We start from the raw sequence: 17,377 nt of genomic DNA on the forward strand, positions 1-17,377 counted from the left end.
TGGTAATTACTCTGAAGACTCAGACACTGTATTTCTAAAATTGACTCCCCAAAATTAGTGGTGACTTGTGATTATTCTATCTGGAAAATATAAATTCATCTTCTCACCTAACTGAAATGTTTCAAAGTGAAAAAACATTTTGTTGCATCAGTGAAATACCACGACAGTAAGTTCTATAAAATAATTTATTCATTCTGTTTTTAGAGAAAGATTAGAACAGTGTGCTCTAAATGAGATGTGGGACACATACTTGACAATGCAGAGAAAGTAACTGATTCAGTAGCTGTTTATCAGTTGACAGTGTATGGGGTTGTGTACTGATTGAAATAGCAGCCCTGCAGAAACAAGTTAGTTTCTTATAATACAGACCACAGAAGGTTTGATTAAATCTTGGCATTTTCTACTTTATTAATATTAGCTTTACAGCCAAATAATATTGTTCTAATACAAGTTTCCGTCACAGATAAATCATTGAGTCAGGACTCAGGTTACATTAGTTCTTTTCTAGTATCTGCAGTAGGTCTGCTGAGGGGTCCTGGGAGATGAATTCTTTCTCTACCTTCATTTCTCCTTGTATAAAATAGTAGGGCCTTTTCTTCAAATCACTGGGGGGAAGAAAAAAACCAACATCAAAAGACAGAATTTTAGCAAACATTAAATGTCATAGTTCTGGTCCAGGTATTTAAAAATGGTATTTATTGCTATGAAATTTGATCTTGTTAATGAAAAACAGGGTTAGGTTGGGTTTGGTTTGGTTTGGTCTGAAGGAGTCTTCTAGCTGCAGGGCTGGCTGGCTGGCTTTCACCTCCTCAGACAGTGGCGCATGGACGGAGACCCATGTGTTCATTTCTACATCTGGTATCGTTTAAAAACAACTTTTTATTATAGCACACATAGCTCCCCAAAACTACTTTATGTTAATCTAAATCCCACTCCCCTTGAAGGTTCAGTGGGAAGCTATTCCTTTATTCACCCACCCTTGCATAGTGGTACCTCATGCAGCTAGGCAGTCAAGCCACTGCTTTATCCCTCAGTTAATGGTCATGTTTGTGAGCAGCAGTAGCAACTGTAGCAGAGAAGGCTATTTCTTAGACTTTTGAAAATACATTGTTGGGTTTTATGTAAGTATTATTTTAATGAGTGTTCTATTCATGAATTAGCACAGTACAGAGGTAATGTACTTGATATATTAATATAAAATACTTGTTAATGGGAAATAAATTAACCTCTTTATGGGAACTCTTACCTTATCACCCAATACAGGTTTGCAGTATCATGCATATTGCTGATATTTGTGCATAGCACAGTAAACAGTGGAGTAAGCACTATTATATTTGGAACTGATTTACTAGATAATCCAGAATTAATTTCAAGGAGGCACAGACAAACAATGTGATAATCAGGAGTAGGACTTGCCATGAGGAACTGGATTTACAGGATTGTAGGGAGGTCTCAATGGGCTTAATACTGCGCACGCTTATTGACTGAAAGTTTGCTTTTGTAAAGGAATCAGTTAAAAGCAGACTTGGGATTTGAGTCATTGGAAACCAAAGCCACCACTGAATATTGTAGAATAAAATTAATGTATCCAAGAATTTTATAAAAATGGTATCTGGCTTGTAAAGGTTTTGGAGGGGACAGTACAGTCTTAAGCCTCTCCTATATGAAAGCTTAATTTTGTATATAAAGAGAAATGTTTGCTTGTAAATACTGTTATGTGCTTAACATGTGAAATACTAGAACTAAATTTATTTCTTTAAAAGCCTAGAAGAAATCTGTAATTTTGAAAAGACTTTTCTCTCCAAGAAAGTGCAGTACATGGTTAAATCCTATTCACCTCAAGATCAGTCCCAGTTGGCTTAGTTAAATTTCTGTATGCACACGTGCTATTTGCAGAAACTGCTGAACCAGCTTTGTGCTTTTGCTGCATTTCTTTGTCAAAGGGATCCAACCCTTTTTCTTGTTTCTGTGTATGTTACACTTGTTATAACCTTGCCTCATGCTGTATGCCTTGTACAAGAACCTGATTGTCTTGGCTTTTTCCATTCTTTACTTCATTAATGCTCTCCCTTTCCAGATGTTCTGGGTATGTATACAAGCTTGCAAATTACTTTTCCTGCTGTTTTGTGTTCAGTGCTTTATTGTACCTCACAGAACCACTGTGTGTTTCTCACAGCTGGCTCACTGACAGGGAAAAGCTAATCCCGTACTGTGTTGCTGAGTATTTCTTTTGGAAAATCTTGCTGGTTTTCAGTATTTATTTTTAAGTAATTCTAAAAATAAAGTTGAGATTGACAAGAAAACACTAAAGATTAGGTTTTCCACTGTAAATTTCTAAGGTGTGTGCACCTAATCTGCATATTCTTAACACAGACGTGTAAATATTGGTGTAAAATGTGTCATTGTGTATATGGTAAATCGACTGCAGTCAAATGGCTGGGAATCTGTGTATTTGCTTTCTGTGTGCATATGCAGTAACCTGTTGGGCATTACATGCGCTCAATTTGCATGTGCAGTTGAAAACCTATCTTTGGAAAGTTGTCTCTAGAAAGTGTACTCACATCATTATGTTCATATCCCAGAGTATTGTCTTCTGAAAGTGAAACATAAGTGCTTGAAAAATAGTAGGGGATTATCACTGCAAATTTCAATTTTCTGTTTTTATTTTCTTCATTCATATCTATGCCAAAAGACAGTTGAATGCTTGAAACTATGGTAACAATTTATTATATATGTAATATATAATGTGTATATATATATATATACACATTATATATATATGAATTATAATGTTACTATGATTTTCCATGTTTGGTAAATATGTTTGACAACTGTTGTATGTGATAAGTTTCAAGTAAGTGCTTCCCCACCTATAGATTTAAAATAAACTTAAAAGAGTGCTAAGCCTCATAAAATTCCTTACTTACTTACAGAGGCCATGGGACAGGAATGCAAAATTGGGATTTACCCAGGAGTGTATTTTCATTCCAAAGTTTCAAGGATCTAATATAATTTCAAGAGAAGAAGGTGTTCAGTGTGTTATGGAAAATCCTGATTGTCCCTTTATGATTTTATCTTCAAAATAGCTTGAAAAATGTCCAGACCTCTCACTTGCAGTCATTAAACCTTCAAATATGGTAATCTGCTAAACCTGAAGCAGAATTGAACCAGAATGCTGTAACATAACAGCCAAGAGCTTTTGGGTTATCATGGGAATGCAGCTACACTTCTTTTTGCACATGGGTGGGGAAAGAGTAGCATGAAGATCCTGAAGCTGTTATAATTTATCAGACTCACATGTCTCAAAATGCTCTTATCCTGCTGGACCAGCTTTGATTTTATTAACATCTAAGGTCAGAGTCTCTGTAATTGCGTCTCTGTGGCCCTGAACATAAGAAGGACGTGGAATGTTAGAGCAAGTCCAGAGATGGTCCACAAAGGTGATCAGAGGGCTGGAGCACCTCTCGTTATGAAGAAAGGCTGAGAGCTGGGCTAGTTCAGCCTGGAGAAGAGAGGGCTCTGAGGAGGATTATAGCAGCCTTCAGCACCTAAAAGGGGCTTACAAGAAATCTGGAGAGCTTTTTTCACAAAGGCATGTAGGAATAGGACAAGGAGTAATGGTTTTAAACTGAAAGAGGGTAGATACAGATGAGCTATTAAAAAGAAATTCTTCACTGTGCAGGTGGTGAGACACTGGCACAGGTTGCTCAGAGGAGTTGTGGCTGCCCCATCCCTGGAAGTGCTCAAGACCAGATTGGTGGGTTGGATGGAGCAACCTGGTCTAGTGGAAGGTGTCCCTGCCTGTGGCAAGGGAGTTGGAACTGGATGATCTTTAACATCCTTTTCTGCCCAAACTATTCTATGATTCTACAATTCTGTGATCATAACTAAGATAGGTGAATGAACCTGAGATAGGTGAATGTAATATTTTTAGCAAGTTAGCTGTTTGCCTAAGAATACAGTTTTGCTTCCCTTAAAACTACTCACATTTGTAGGTTGAATTGATGAGGTATTTTTTCTTTCTTCTAGGCTCATGGAATGGATAAAAAGTTGGTGTCTGTGTCCTCGTTTTATCTATGACTAAGGGTTTGTGTTGTTTAACCATAATGCAAAGAAGTCTGGGTTCATTTCTGTTCTCTACTAACAGAGGCATGAATTCATTATTTCCATCACCGTGACAGGGCTGTGATCACCTTTATGGTGGTTGTCAGTTGGCCCTGCTGAGTCTTATACACTTTGCATAATAATTAAACTTTCCCTGGAGAAAGAACTAGAATCCGTGTATTTTGCCTCCCACTCTCAGCATCAGGCCATAGAGTCAGTATCTCCCACTCAGTGAATATGCAAATGTTTTACGAGTGGTACACCATCAGCAGGAGGGGTTGAACTGCCAGCGATGGACTGGTTCACATCCTATCTGTGAGAAGGGCTGAGCATTTTTATTTATATTTGTTCTGAATAAAACAACAGACCTAGGGAACACTTACTTAGTGTCTGTGTATGGACCAGAGCTGTAAAGGCCTGTAGCACTGCACTGAGTAATGAGGCATAGTGAAAAAATGTCCAAGTTAGTGCTAGGCTGACATGATAATATCCATTCTGAACTCTGCAGAGATGCTTGCTCGGTCCCCTGGGCAAAATAAATGCTAGACTGCTGCTTTGCCCAGTCTTACTTTCCCAATTACTCACTAACAGAGTGTAGGGGAGCTTAATGATGGGAGCTGCATTGTTGTTGCATGGCATCTTCTGGAACAGCTGCTGTTTTACCTAGTGTGGTCATCTCAGGGCAGCTCTCCCCTGCACAGTGCTCGTCCACTCATCTTTCTGCTGCAATCCACTGATTTCAATCTTCTCCATTCATAGGCCGTTAAAATTTTCTTCCATTTTAAGCCTGGCATAAGAAGCTTCATTCTATGAATGCTATTGTTTTTCTAGCCCAGAGAAATAGGGGAGGAAGTAAACATCTTCATGTGCTATTATGTATTTTTAAATGACACTATCTGGTTTATATTTTCACATAATTACAGTATTGCATTTCAGGAGATGTTATTCCGTTATAAATAGATCTTAGTTTATGTTGAGGTTTCCAGACATCGCATTGTCAATACCACTTGGATGTGTGTGTGCATTCAAGGCCATCTGAATTCTGTCTAAACTGAGATGCAGCAGGCAGGAAGAGGGAAACCCTGTTTTCCTGCTGCCCCTTAACCCACATGTCCCCTTCAGTGGAGCCCAGCAGGAGGGAGCACAAGGCAGAGCAGCAAACATTGCTCCTCTCATTTCTGCCTTATCCCTCACCTTATAGGAGCCCCATCTGCTAGGCATGAGTAACATGCAGCCACTTTCCCTGGAAAATATTGTCATCCTCCCACTCCAGCCCTCCCCTTTTTATGTAACACACTAGTGGCTAAGGGATTTGGTTGAGACCAGGGAAATGCGGGTATATTCACAAAACTACATTTATGTTAGAAATTTGATGAAACCACCTGTAATCCAGGTATCTTCTAGCCCATTGCCTGAGGAATAAGCTAGAGCATTTATTCCCTCTTACTTACTTATGTTCCCCTCTAAGATTTGTTCCTTCTTACCTGGGTATGCTGGTGGGGAGGCATAGAGGCTTCTACTCCCCAGCATTGCCACGTGTATGGAGTGGGACACTTAATGGTGCCTGGAGAGCACGGGCTGAACCTCCCTGGCTGGGAATGGATGGAGCCAGCTGTTCCCTGCCCAGCATGATCCTGCTGTTAGCTCTCTGTCTACCCAGAGGAACACTGGTGCTTGAAGGGATGAGAAGGGAAGATTAGAAGAAAGAGGCCAAGCACTTACGTGCACGTGGGGTTTCTTACTGGCTTGCTCTGGGCTGTTCACACTTTATATGTGTAGCTTTCTAGATCACACCGTGGTCTCTCCACTTTGTGTATAGCAAGCACAGGCATCAAATGTAGTCTGGCATAGCCTGCTGTGGCCAAGGACCTTCATTCTGGCTAGTACAATACCTAATGTAAAGTGTAGACACTTTGGTGATTTCGTCCACAATATAAAAGTGTATGCACACACATGCTCACAAATTAAAATATAAAATTTGAGTTCTGTCAGTCCAGCTTATGATTTACTTGTTAATTTACTTGTTAATTTACTTGTAATCAAGAGGTGTGTGGGCACAGCTCAGTAGTCATTGCTTCTTTTTTGGTTTTCTTTTTTCATTTTGTTGGATTTCAGATATGACCTTTATCCATTTTTTAACAATTTTTTTGTGCAATACTGTCTCTGATTTTTTTTAAGGCACTGGGCATATTTAACATTTTTTTCTTTTCCCTTCTTTTTGGAATTCCTGAGGCTGCCTTAAACTTCTAATTTAATTGCATTCATAGAATTTAGTGATTCAGTGGTAAGTAAGCGTGCTTCTAAAAAGAATTAGGATAAGAAAATTCATGGCTACTGATACCTGTTCCCCTTAATTTATGAAATTATTTGAAAGCCATTTGTGCAAGGTGTTGTTCAGCATTTTTATGACATGCATTGAAGTAGGTATGTTCTTTTCATGCTACACATCTGTAATATCAGGAGCTCTGTTTAGAAAAATAGAATGCTTTGTGGCTATTGCAGTCCAACTAATAATTTACAGTTCTGTTTCTATGAACAGAGTGCCACTCATACCACAGACAAGTAGACAAGGTCAGATTGAATAGGATATTAAAGTCATACTGTACTCAGTTGGTGGTACGTGAATTTCACTGTTCCTGCTGAAGATCAGAGCCTCTTTGCTGTGTATAAGCAGTATTTTGTGGATCTAATTTGGCCTTTGCATGCCAGAATCATCACCATTTTGCATCACATCCCCATCATGCAACTGCAGTCTCATCAGGGGCTTCCTAAGACATAGTGCTGATGTAGCCACTGTTCTGTCCGTCTGGGTGTCCCTGTGACTCCTGTCTGCTATGGATGTTTTCTGTCCAGGTTTGAAAGAGGGTTGTATTTCTCCAACCATGTAGAGAATGTTCTTTTACCATGGCATTGTGTAAGTGACCCTAAGTTCCACGTATTTCATTTTGCTCTTAATGTATTGGCTGTGTCTTTGCCTTTAATTCATGTGAGTTTATTGTAAAGAACGGTTAAAGGTTTTTGCTTGAAATTCACTTGTAAGCTCCAACTGGTATAAAGAATATTTGTCTGCCCCCAAAACAGGATAAGCCATTTACTTGGGCTCATATTGCACTGAATTCCTATTCATTTCAGGGTACAGAAAGAATGTTTGGAATTATTATATGGGAGTAAGTTTAAATGTGCAATATTTAAAGTTTGCTGGCAGATGTGTAATTCCTGTTTCTTAGAGCTGACCCCCTGTTGTAAAAAATAAATAGTTGAGTGCTCCTGTCATTTAAAATATATTCCTCTTCTGATTATCAAGGAGGCCAAATCAAATAGATTGTAAGGGTCACTAAAATTTGATAGCTTATTTGATTGTCATGGTGATTGTCACAGTAGATCTAATTATGTTTATGCCTCTCATTAAGATTGGCAAATATAATTTATTGGAGTTAATGTTATAGCCTCACTGTTAAGCCTCTCCAGTACATCAGAAGGGACATTATTATAAATAGATGATATTCGTGGAGGTGGGAAGATTGCTAAGTTATTACTGTGCTGCTTTGAAGATACCAAACTGTCATTGTTCTCAGCTTCCTATTTTAACTACCAGTGGCATTTGTGTTAATATCCCCACATGATATTTAGGGTTCTTTGGGCAAAAGTCTGAGAGAAAATTTTCATTGAGTGTCTTGTTGGGAAGGAATCTTTACAGGTATAGAATTTGTTTTTTGAGAGATGTTGCTAAAGAAAGATGAAAACCAAAGCTGCACTAGGTAAAGCCTGTGTCATCTAAAAAGGGAAGCTACTATTATATAAGTAATTGCAACAATCTAATGTGTAATGGAAAGTCAGAATACAAGGAAGATTTCAAGTAAAATGCAGCCTTTTCCAGAAGCTGAAGAAGTGTGCTGAGGGACAGGAGATCGGGACCTCTTCAGCAATCTCTGGGGCACTTTTTTTATCCATTCGTTCTTGACTGGAGAGCTAGAGGCACAATGTATTAGTTCACAAGTCATGCAGTGTAGTAAACTGTTTCCCTATACCTACATTACAAAAAATAAATACAGAAGTACTTTTTAATTGGTGGACAAGGTATCTCTCCACCTTCTCCATGAGGTGGAAACTATTGATCTGTAGGACCATAGTTACCTGCAATTATTACCCTAGATATGTTTCACAATAGAAGACACCCTGAGGCATGCTCTGCCCTGGCAAAGACAGGGAAAGTCTCAGAAAGTCTAGCAGGAAATCTGGTTCACAGAGATGTACTCTATACTGGCAGGAAAGTGCTTCCAGCAGTGAAGCAAATACTGCTTCGCCAGACAAAATTATGATACACTGGCAAAAAGACAGATTTTACTGGTGATAAATTGCATTGAACAAGGGTTTGTAGCAGTCTGGAATGGTCTTAAAATGACACATCAACTGATATTGTTATACTGAGTGAAGTGTTGAGCCTGGTTTAAAACTGCAGGAAAGCATTCCAAACTCATCATCAGAACAGTACGACAAATTACCTCTGATATGTTTATTTTAGTTGTCAGTTGGATTTAAATGAGGGATAGACTATTGACTATCTCCTACTAAATCACTGAGACAATGGTGTTCAGTCATTCCAGCAATATCTCTATGTAACAGAGTTGCAGAAAATGTAATCGTGAATGTGCCAAGAAACATCGGATGTTCTGTCTTCAAAAATGTGGCCCTAATTCCAACTGCAGCTGGGCCATGGTGCTTTTATCAACAAGCAGGAGAGCACGCACTGGTGCCTTCCATACCATTATGCCGTGCACATCTCAGTGTTCTCTGCTGTAAAAGACCTATTGGCATGTACTCAGCCAAAATTGGAGATTACTACAAACCGAAGGAGGTGATCTCTAATAAATCCAAAACAGTGTCGACCTCCTCCAATAGAGAACAACATATACAGATTTTCTGATGGCCATTTAAGATGTTGCTTGATTTATAAAATGATTATAGTAGTCACCTGTTGATTGGGAATGAAAAGACAGCTATATGGACTCTAGCTGGGATGCTTTGCTCTCTTGGAAATTTTGCAACCTTACCATGGTACCTAATTTATTCAGTTGCTGTTCTAAGGTAACAAAAATCAATCTCTTCGTACCTCTTGAAAGAAACCATTCACTATAGAAATCTCTGTCTAGCCAGATCAGATAGGCTGTGTTTTCAAGCAAAAGTAATGCTTGTGCCAGCACAATAAATAAAATGATGTAATTTCAAGAAACTCTTAAGGTTTTGGTACCTCTTCTTGACTTTTAAGTTTCTCTTGGTTATCTATCTTCTGATATTTACTTTGAATGGACTAGATCTCTAACCTGACTTTGGTTCATGGGGTGTGCACATCCTTTAAAGGGATCTGTATGAACTACAATCTCATCTGGCTCTGTGACATTATGTATAGACTTGCACAAATCACCCAATTTCTGTAATAACTCTGTGAAGTCAGCCTATGGCAAGATTTGAGCAGGAAAATGTGATTCCATTTCAAGGATTATTTTGCTATGATAAGATAGAGTTTTGTTTCATTTGGGAATGAAGACAGGCTCTATGTCACTTGTGAAAGTGGATCCAGTCCGTCTGTCTTGGAGAGGTTTGCCCCTTGCAACTGTTGCCATTCAGGTGCAGGGTTCTGAGGAGCTGGGAGCATGAGTTGCTAGAAGACAGCATGACTTCTTCAAGAAAAATTGCTTTTCCAGGACTCTTGGGGTTGGAGGACACCATAGCATTGTTTGGATTATTGAGTTGGGGGGTGAGGGGAGGAGGGGTAAGTGTTTTATGCATTGTAATCAGTTTTTTAATATGGTGCCAGTCTGAGACCAGTAAATGAAGGAAACACTGTTTTCCAGAACTTTGATAAGTTGAAGTAAATGGAAAACCAGGAGTTTCTGCTAATGTAGATACCTCAGTTATCTTAATGCCTATCTCAGGCACTGCAGTTTGAACAAATTGATTAAAGCTTCAAAGCTGAAATTATTTACATGGAGGAAATTAATGGCATAGTAAGATTACTCTGTGATGCAGCAGGCATTCTTACCTCTTATGTATGTGGATTGGGGTCCTGTGAGAAAGTGTTAACAGTATCTCATCAGGCAAGCCCTGGAGATTACAAGGAATTGCAGGAGGCAGTGGAGGTGAGAAAGGCTGGCAGTGCTGCTTGCAAGGGCAAAACACTCTCCTTAATGTTGTGTTCATTTCTCTACCGTGCCAGAGATGTGCGTAAATAACAACTCCGACCAGCCGAAGGAGGAGCAGCACACCAGTCTGCCACATTTTTACATTTCCTATAACTAATTGTCATTTAATATTTCCATAACTCTAATTTTGTACTTATCTGCAGCTGAAGTTCAGAGTGAAATTGAACGGATTTTTGAATTAGCGAGGACACTGCAGTTGGTAGTGCTCGATGCTGATACCATCAACCACCCAGCTCAACTAAGCAAAACTTCTCTGGCTCCCATTATAGTATACGTAAAGATTTCTTCTCCTAAGGTAAATATTTTACTGATATTTATACTGTCTCAGTCTTGGGTTTTTAGCCCCTTTTTGGGGGTCTTAAATTGGAATAATCACATGTACTCATTAAAGTTCACTGCTATGCTAATACGGTTATTGCTTCCCTTGGGATGGTGAAATATGAAACAAAAAAATGTATCTTAGCTTTAGTGTTACCAAAATCCACTTTGGAAAAGATGTTGTAGCTCCAATGTTGTTTTTTTTTTAATTGGGATTACACTTTTAGTATCAATCACGTAAGTAATGCTAACAGTTTGTTAAATCAAAATAACCCAGAAATGTAAGAAATATTTTCGCATAATGAATATCAGACTGATTAGTAAACTTTAACATCTCCTGATAATGTACTCTTTCATTCTGTGGAAAAAAAAAGCCTGCACAGACCTTGTGAAGAGGCGTTTGAAAGAGAACAAATTTATGGGAAGAGAACTAAGGAGAGCAATCAAAGAATTTCATCTTAGAAACAAACAAAACCAGAAGCATCAGGAAAATAGGAGGGGAACTTTTTAGTTAGGAAAGGAGATGTTGGGAGGTAAACGAAAATTAGCTTGTTCTGGATGTAAACAGCATGGAAATGCTCCTAAAGCCTGAAGAATTTGATCTGCTCAAGTGGACAGTTAAAAATACAAACATTTTAAATTGGTGTTTATATACTTACATGAAGTCCAGACCTGCTCACTTTTATTAATGTCTTATTTTTCACAGGTTTTACAGAGGCTAATAAAATCTCGAGGGAAATCTCAGGCCAAACACCTTAATGTTCAGATGGTGGCAGCTGATAAACTGGCACAGTGTCCTCCAGTGAGTCACAGTTAATTTATGTCTCCTCTTTGAAATGTGCCTTTCTTTTCAAGTACAAGGTTAATGACCTAATTTCTGGGAATGCTTGCCCTCTTCTGGCCATATTTCACTATTGCTTTTCTGTAGAACACCTCCTGAGGTATCTGGGCTCTGCACAAGTGTGAAGGGAAAAAACAGCCTTTGTCACAAGCAGTTACTAGGATATATGCTGATGCGTTCACTGCTTAAAAAAACATGAGCATCTGTTTATAATTCTTTTGGGGTTGTCTAAAAATGAACCCTCTTGGTGACAGTGCTTTATCTCTGGCAATTCAGGGTAAGGTTGATGGTTTGGGTAGCTCCCTCAGAGTATATGTCATCACAGCCCATCACTGCTGGCATTTTTCGTCACAGTTTTGGCAAAGAACTTTATGGTACTGTATAGCTGAGAGCTTTGCAGTTCTTCTGTTGATGTGCACTGAAGCAAGTACTATCAATTTACACCTATAAAGTAGAGATAATGAGACCTCAGCTGTGTTTTAAACAGGGCAAGCGTTATTATCTGCATACTCAGTTGTCAAGAGTATGGGTAAGAGACCAGAAGATGAAGGTTCACTTCACTTGCAGATATGGGAATTTGCCATAGTTACAGAGCTGAGGGAGTGTGATGTTTTCTTCATTTAAGTTCAAGCATCTCTGTTAAGACACTAGTCTACTCGGGTCCCCAAGAAGTCTATGAAGAATGCTAGAGACCTGCTCAGGCTCTCAGAGCCTCCTTAAGGAGTACTTCTGTCTCCCTGACCAGGGAGGGAATGAAGAAAACTCACCTCCTAACCTTAGGTGCCTAAAGTTTGACTGTGCATTACTGGGTGGAAATCGTGAGGACTTACATTAGCAAATGTATCATTAGTGCTAATTATGATTGCTGTCTTTTGTATCAATTGCATTCCAAAAAAAAAACTGGGGGGGGGGGGGGAGGGGGAGATGAGATATCATAACAGAAGTATTAGAAATGTGATTTATTTTGATGAATGCAAAGCATGGCCATCAATGTCTCCAGGTGATCTCCCTTTAGCTGGTGGCTATTCTCACTAAAACCTTTCCTTTATCAGGAAATGTTCGATGTAATTCTTGACGAGAACCAGCTTGAAGATGCTTGTGAGCACCTTGCTGACTACCTGGAAGCCTACTGGAAGGCCACACATCCACCTAGCAGCAATCCTCCTAACCAGCTTCTCACTCGCACACTTGCAACAGCCACTCTTCCTATTAGCCCAGGTCCAAATATTAATTTACAGGTACAGTTTTTATGCCATCTCTTATTTTTTCCCTATCCATTTCTTCCTCTTCTAAAGAACAGTGGTAGTCTGATACTAGAATATGCTGAATGTCTTACTGTTGATAGAGTAAGAGCTTTTTCAGTGCATATTCACCCATTTTCAGCGTAAGAATCAAATACAGGCACATTACTGTTGTTACTATTGTATTCACAGTAGCATGTGTTTACATATTGACTAGGGGGCTGGTTTTGATTCCGAGAACTAAGCCATCCTGACTGAAAACATATGGTGATGTGAAGTGAAATACTTAAGGTTTTATTGTGCCCAGGACACCACTTTGCCAGCAATATATGTACCAGCCACAAGCATTTTCATAGCTGGCCATGTGTAATCCAAGCAAAGGAACAAAACTGGGGTAATACTATGCACGCTACAGCCTCTGGTAACTCTCTGATTGATGGGCACGCAATCTCTAATAGGCAAATCCCAGCCCCAGAGGCCGTGCATGACAAACTGGGTTAGGTACAGAGCAGATCCACAAGTGTTGGAGGGAATCTCTTCCTATCTTCTCACAGGCTATGGAGCTGCAGAGGTTGAAAATGACTGACTGTATTAGTGAAGTCACAAGGCACAAGTGGCCCTTCCAGTGTTTCCTTTGTTCTTTTATTCATTGGCCAGTGCTATGAAAAGTACATGCTTCCTTCAAGCCAAACTCTTACATAAAACACAAGTCACCCTGCCCATTGTGCAGAAAGACCTTGAGAGGCAGTGTGTTCTGAAGAGCAAGGGTACTGACTAGTGAGGTGGGAAAAACAGACTTTATTCGCACCTCCACACTGACCTGCCTGTTGACTTTAGGCATATTATGTATCCTCTTTTCTCCTTCAACTTTTGGGTTGTACAATTGGACTAAGGTTTTCAGCGTAAGGAGGGTGCTGCCCTTTGTTGTATGTGTTGCATGGCATAAAATGAGATCTTTAAAGATGCTACTTCATTATAAATAGTGAATGTTGCCTTGAGGCTGAGAAAATCCTACTGGGGGGTAAAATATGTCTGTCCCAGACCAAATAATGGCTCACTACCTCTAAATTTCCACTCAAGTTCCAAATATGCCTATAAGTCACCTACATGTCAGTTACAATTCATAACTTAGGCTAAGAAAAATACCCCCTTCTAGAAAGTCCAAGCAAAATACATATCTGCACCCAAATTAAAAGATGGAAAAATTGCTTTTTGTTTTTTTTTATGGTCTTGCAAAACTATTTTTTTGTGTCGAAGAATTTATTTCTCATTAGAAGACCACAAACTTGACAGGTTTGTTCTTTAACAAGAAAAACTGGTTCAGCCAACTTGCAGGATATCTCCTTCTCTTGCTTTCAAAAGCAATTGCAGGAAGAGAGACTGGAAGTGATAGCTCATTTCTGCTTTTTTTCTGTCCTCAGAGCTGAAACACCCTGAAAAAAAAATGTGAGCTGGAAGAATTTCTGAGTATGAAATTCAGCATTGTTGTGTGTAGAGTTGCTAGATAAATTTTCTTTCCTTTGTAGACTTGTTTATTATGTTGCTTAAGTTTTTCTATGCCTTTTGGGTGTGGATTTATAATTCACTTACTCATTTTATTAACATTCTCTAGTGGAACTATACAGAGTTCTAACAACACTTTTCTGAATGTTATGCTATGTCCTTACAAACTAACATATTTTAGGGACTAAAAATGCAAATGTATTTGCAGTTTCACAGTCTGTTTATAGGTCTACTAATCAAAAAATGCGAAGCAGCACAAATCCCTTATGAGACACAGAACTTTTATGTTCCTTTTGTTTCATTTTCCTATGATGCATTTTCAGCTGACATCTCAGACCTGAGCTTGTCATGGTCTTGGCATAGAGTGGTTTTATTTTCTAATCGCGGTGGCTAAACCTACTCTCTCAATAGTGTTAAGACCCTCTATTTGGACAATTTAAAGTCTATGCACCATTTTTATGGACTGTTCTGCAGAGAAGAGCTGTGCCACCAAGCATTTGGCTTGGAGGAGCCAAATCCATGTTGCAAAGCATTCAAGTCATTCTCACCGAGGCCAATGCAGCACACCTTTGCTGTGAGACATAATTGATTTTTGTACATTTTCAGTCCTGGGTGTACGTTGTAATGGGATATTTGTGTTGCCAGCTGCCACAGTCGTGTTTTTATAGCATGATACTGACTGTGTGTATTGCATGGCACAAGGTGGTTGAAGGTAAGAGGCCTCCTGGGGCTGTTTGAAACGAGGTTGGTGAAGACCATACACTTCCTGTCTATCTGGTGGAGAGGTCTGAGGCAAACTGTCCTGACAACTCTTCTCAGGTTTCCTCTTGTAGGGAAATACTTTAATTCCAAAAGGAAGACTTGAAGCAACCTTACACACATATGGTGCAGGCAATTAGGGACCACTGCATGGAAACAGGGAGCAAGCCAACTTGGCTCGGTGGACACAGATCTCTCTCCTCTTTCAACACTGCTTGAACTCTTTCCAAGAACCTCTGCTTCTTTGAAATTGCAACCGAATAATGAAATGGGCTTGTTTCAAACTTCCTCCAATTTAGGCAAAAACCTTGTGAGATGGGGTCATAAAATCTCTGCATTGCTGAATTTAATCCAAACCAGAGCCTTAATTTGGTTATGAACCACAAAGCCAGACCCTAACCCAGATTCAAACATTACCTGCTCAATGTCCCTGTAATATTTAAGGAAAGTTAGTGTCAATTACTTTTCTCATAAAGCACAATATCCCTAACTCTGTTATGAAATTGCAGGTATTGGTTCTAAATGTATTCATTGTGCTACTCCACATATGCTCATCAGAGCAAAGAAGATGCATCTGAATTTGTAAAAGTAGTGTTTTGTTCAGAGCAGGTTCAAATTTTGCATTTGTTCTCAAACCACAGCAATGATGGATTTTACTAGTCACGATTATATATATATATAGGTACATACACATTTGGCATTTGACCATAAGAATCGAAGGGTTTCACATCTGTACCCCATTTACGTGCCTTAAAAACAGTCATAGTTTTGAACTAATAAGAACGTGTTTACACATCCAAAGCAGGAATTGCTTTAGACTCCTGCTTTTCACTTGGTTTCATTTATAATTCACCTCTGTTGAGTCATTCCTGTTCACTTTGAACACATCTATTCATGTTTACAATTACTACATCCCTTTCTGGCAAATCACAATCATCTTGAGAATCATAAAAACAAGAAGAAAAAATAAATTGGACCGCTGTTTCGCTTACCTTGTTCTCATCTATACCATTTGTTTCAAATTAGGAACACATGGAGCAACCCATCTAGTCGCTGGGAAGTTTACAGTACAAAGTGTTGTCTTAGAAAATGAGATTTGTTAAATTTATAGAATTCCTAGTTTGAAATATATTACTTTTTATTAGTTTCTGATAAAATACAGATTTGTTCCTGTCCAATTTCTGTAATTTTACTCTTTGAGTTGTAAGAAACCTACCTGCAGGATCTGTGGCTGAAGGGTAAAATTTCTTCCTTCCCCTAGCTTTTTTCCACAAAACAGATGGAAAGAATATATGTCCACGAGCTGCCCCAGAGGCAATCCTTATTTTTTTAGACAGCTCTGAACATAGGAGGGCAAACTTTAGACTAACTTTGGTAAATTCAGAACAGTCTTGCAAACAAAGGCCTGTATAACTGTGAAAACCTGCCTGAATTTTGTGCCAGTATAGATGATTTTGTCTTGATGTTCTTCACTTCATGTGAGAAGGATAATTCAGTTTCACTATAAACTATTTCTTAAAATTTTGCAGTTGAGCTTGAGAGGTCTTTGGCTGTGGTTTGGGAACAAAAGCAGGTTAATGCAATCAAACCCCCAAATGACTTTTAAATAATGCCACTTGTTCATTTTGCAGTGATTTCAAAGCATTATGCTGGTGAAGAGTTTGTTATTACCTGGTAATTTTTATTTCAGTCTTTTAATAGTAGTGGTGTGTTAGGAAAGTCTATAGGTGATAATATCACTCTCCTCCTGCTTTTATTGGCGATGGTCTGCATTCTTGAGCTCTTAAAATTGTGAGGTGAAAGTTTCATTTTTCATTACCGTGAAGAAACAGAATTATTGCTGAGAAAAGCAGAAGGTCAGTGATACTTGCAGTATCATAATACAAACTTTATCCATACCTGATTCAGTTGCATTTTTTTTCTAAAGAAAAAAGCTATGCTAAAAGAGCCAAGGTTTTATACTTCAATTCTCTTCTGGAATCCACCTCTCTAGCCCTCTAAAATCACTTTCCCATAATGGCCATTTTCAAGCAGGCATCTGTAAACTCCCAAGTGATACCTACCCTCTTCTGGCATGGTATGCCCTCCTTAATTTTTCTGCAGTCTGGCCTGCTTCTGCATCCTCACTTTTTTCTGGAGTGTGGTAGGCAAATATTGCTAACTGGAATAGTCAGAAACATCATGAGGCAAGAACGTGTCACCTTCCATTCTGCTGAAAGGACTTGTTTGTATTATAATACTGCATCCTCAGTAAAATTTGAATTCTAATTTTTTTTTTAGTTTAGATTCAAAGTGGATTATTGTGTACTTCAATTTTACTGGTTTTGTGATCCTTTCTAGCTGAATTTGATATTGGTGAAAGTTTTTAAGTATGTACTTCATGTATGTGAACTTACTGCTGGTTGTGATAG

The 17,377-nt window shown here is 38.8% G+C and overlaps 1 protein-coding gene across 8 annotated transcripts in view; it reads left to right on the top strand.

Moving 5' to 3' along the window:
• CACNB2 (calcium voltage-gated channel auxiliary subunit beta 2) overlaps positions 1–17,377 on the top strand; it is a 261,949-nt gene that overhangs the window by 236,617 nt on the left and 7,955 nt on the right. For 7 of the 8 annotated variants that reach the window (XM_065666518.1, XM_065666519.1, XM_065666516.1 and 4 more), the window contains 3 exons: positions 10,448–10,599; positions 11,329–11,424; positions 12,516–12,701. In XM_065666518.1, the coding sequence (XP_065522590.1) occupies positions 10,448–10,599; positions 11,329–11,424; positions 12,516–12,701 (434 nt within the window). Of the gene's footprint in view, positions 1–10,447; positions 10,600–11,328; positions 11,425–12,515; positions 12,702–14,125; positions 14,151–17,377 lie in introns of all 8 variants that reach the window. The other variant, XM_065666521.1, reaches the window with a different exon arrangement.

Source organism: Lathamus discolor, chromosome 2 (genome assembly GCF_037157495.1).
Source record: "Lathamus discolor isolate bLatDis1 chromosome 2, bLatDis1.hap1, whole genome shotgun sequence".
NCBI classification, from domain to species: Eukaryota; Metazoa; Chordata; class Aves; order Psittaciformes; family Psittacidae; genus Lathamus; species Lathamus discolor.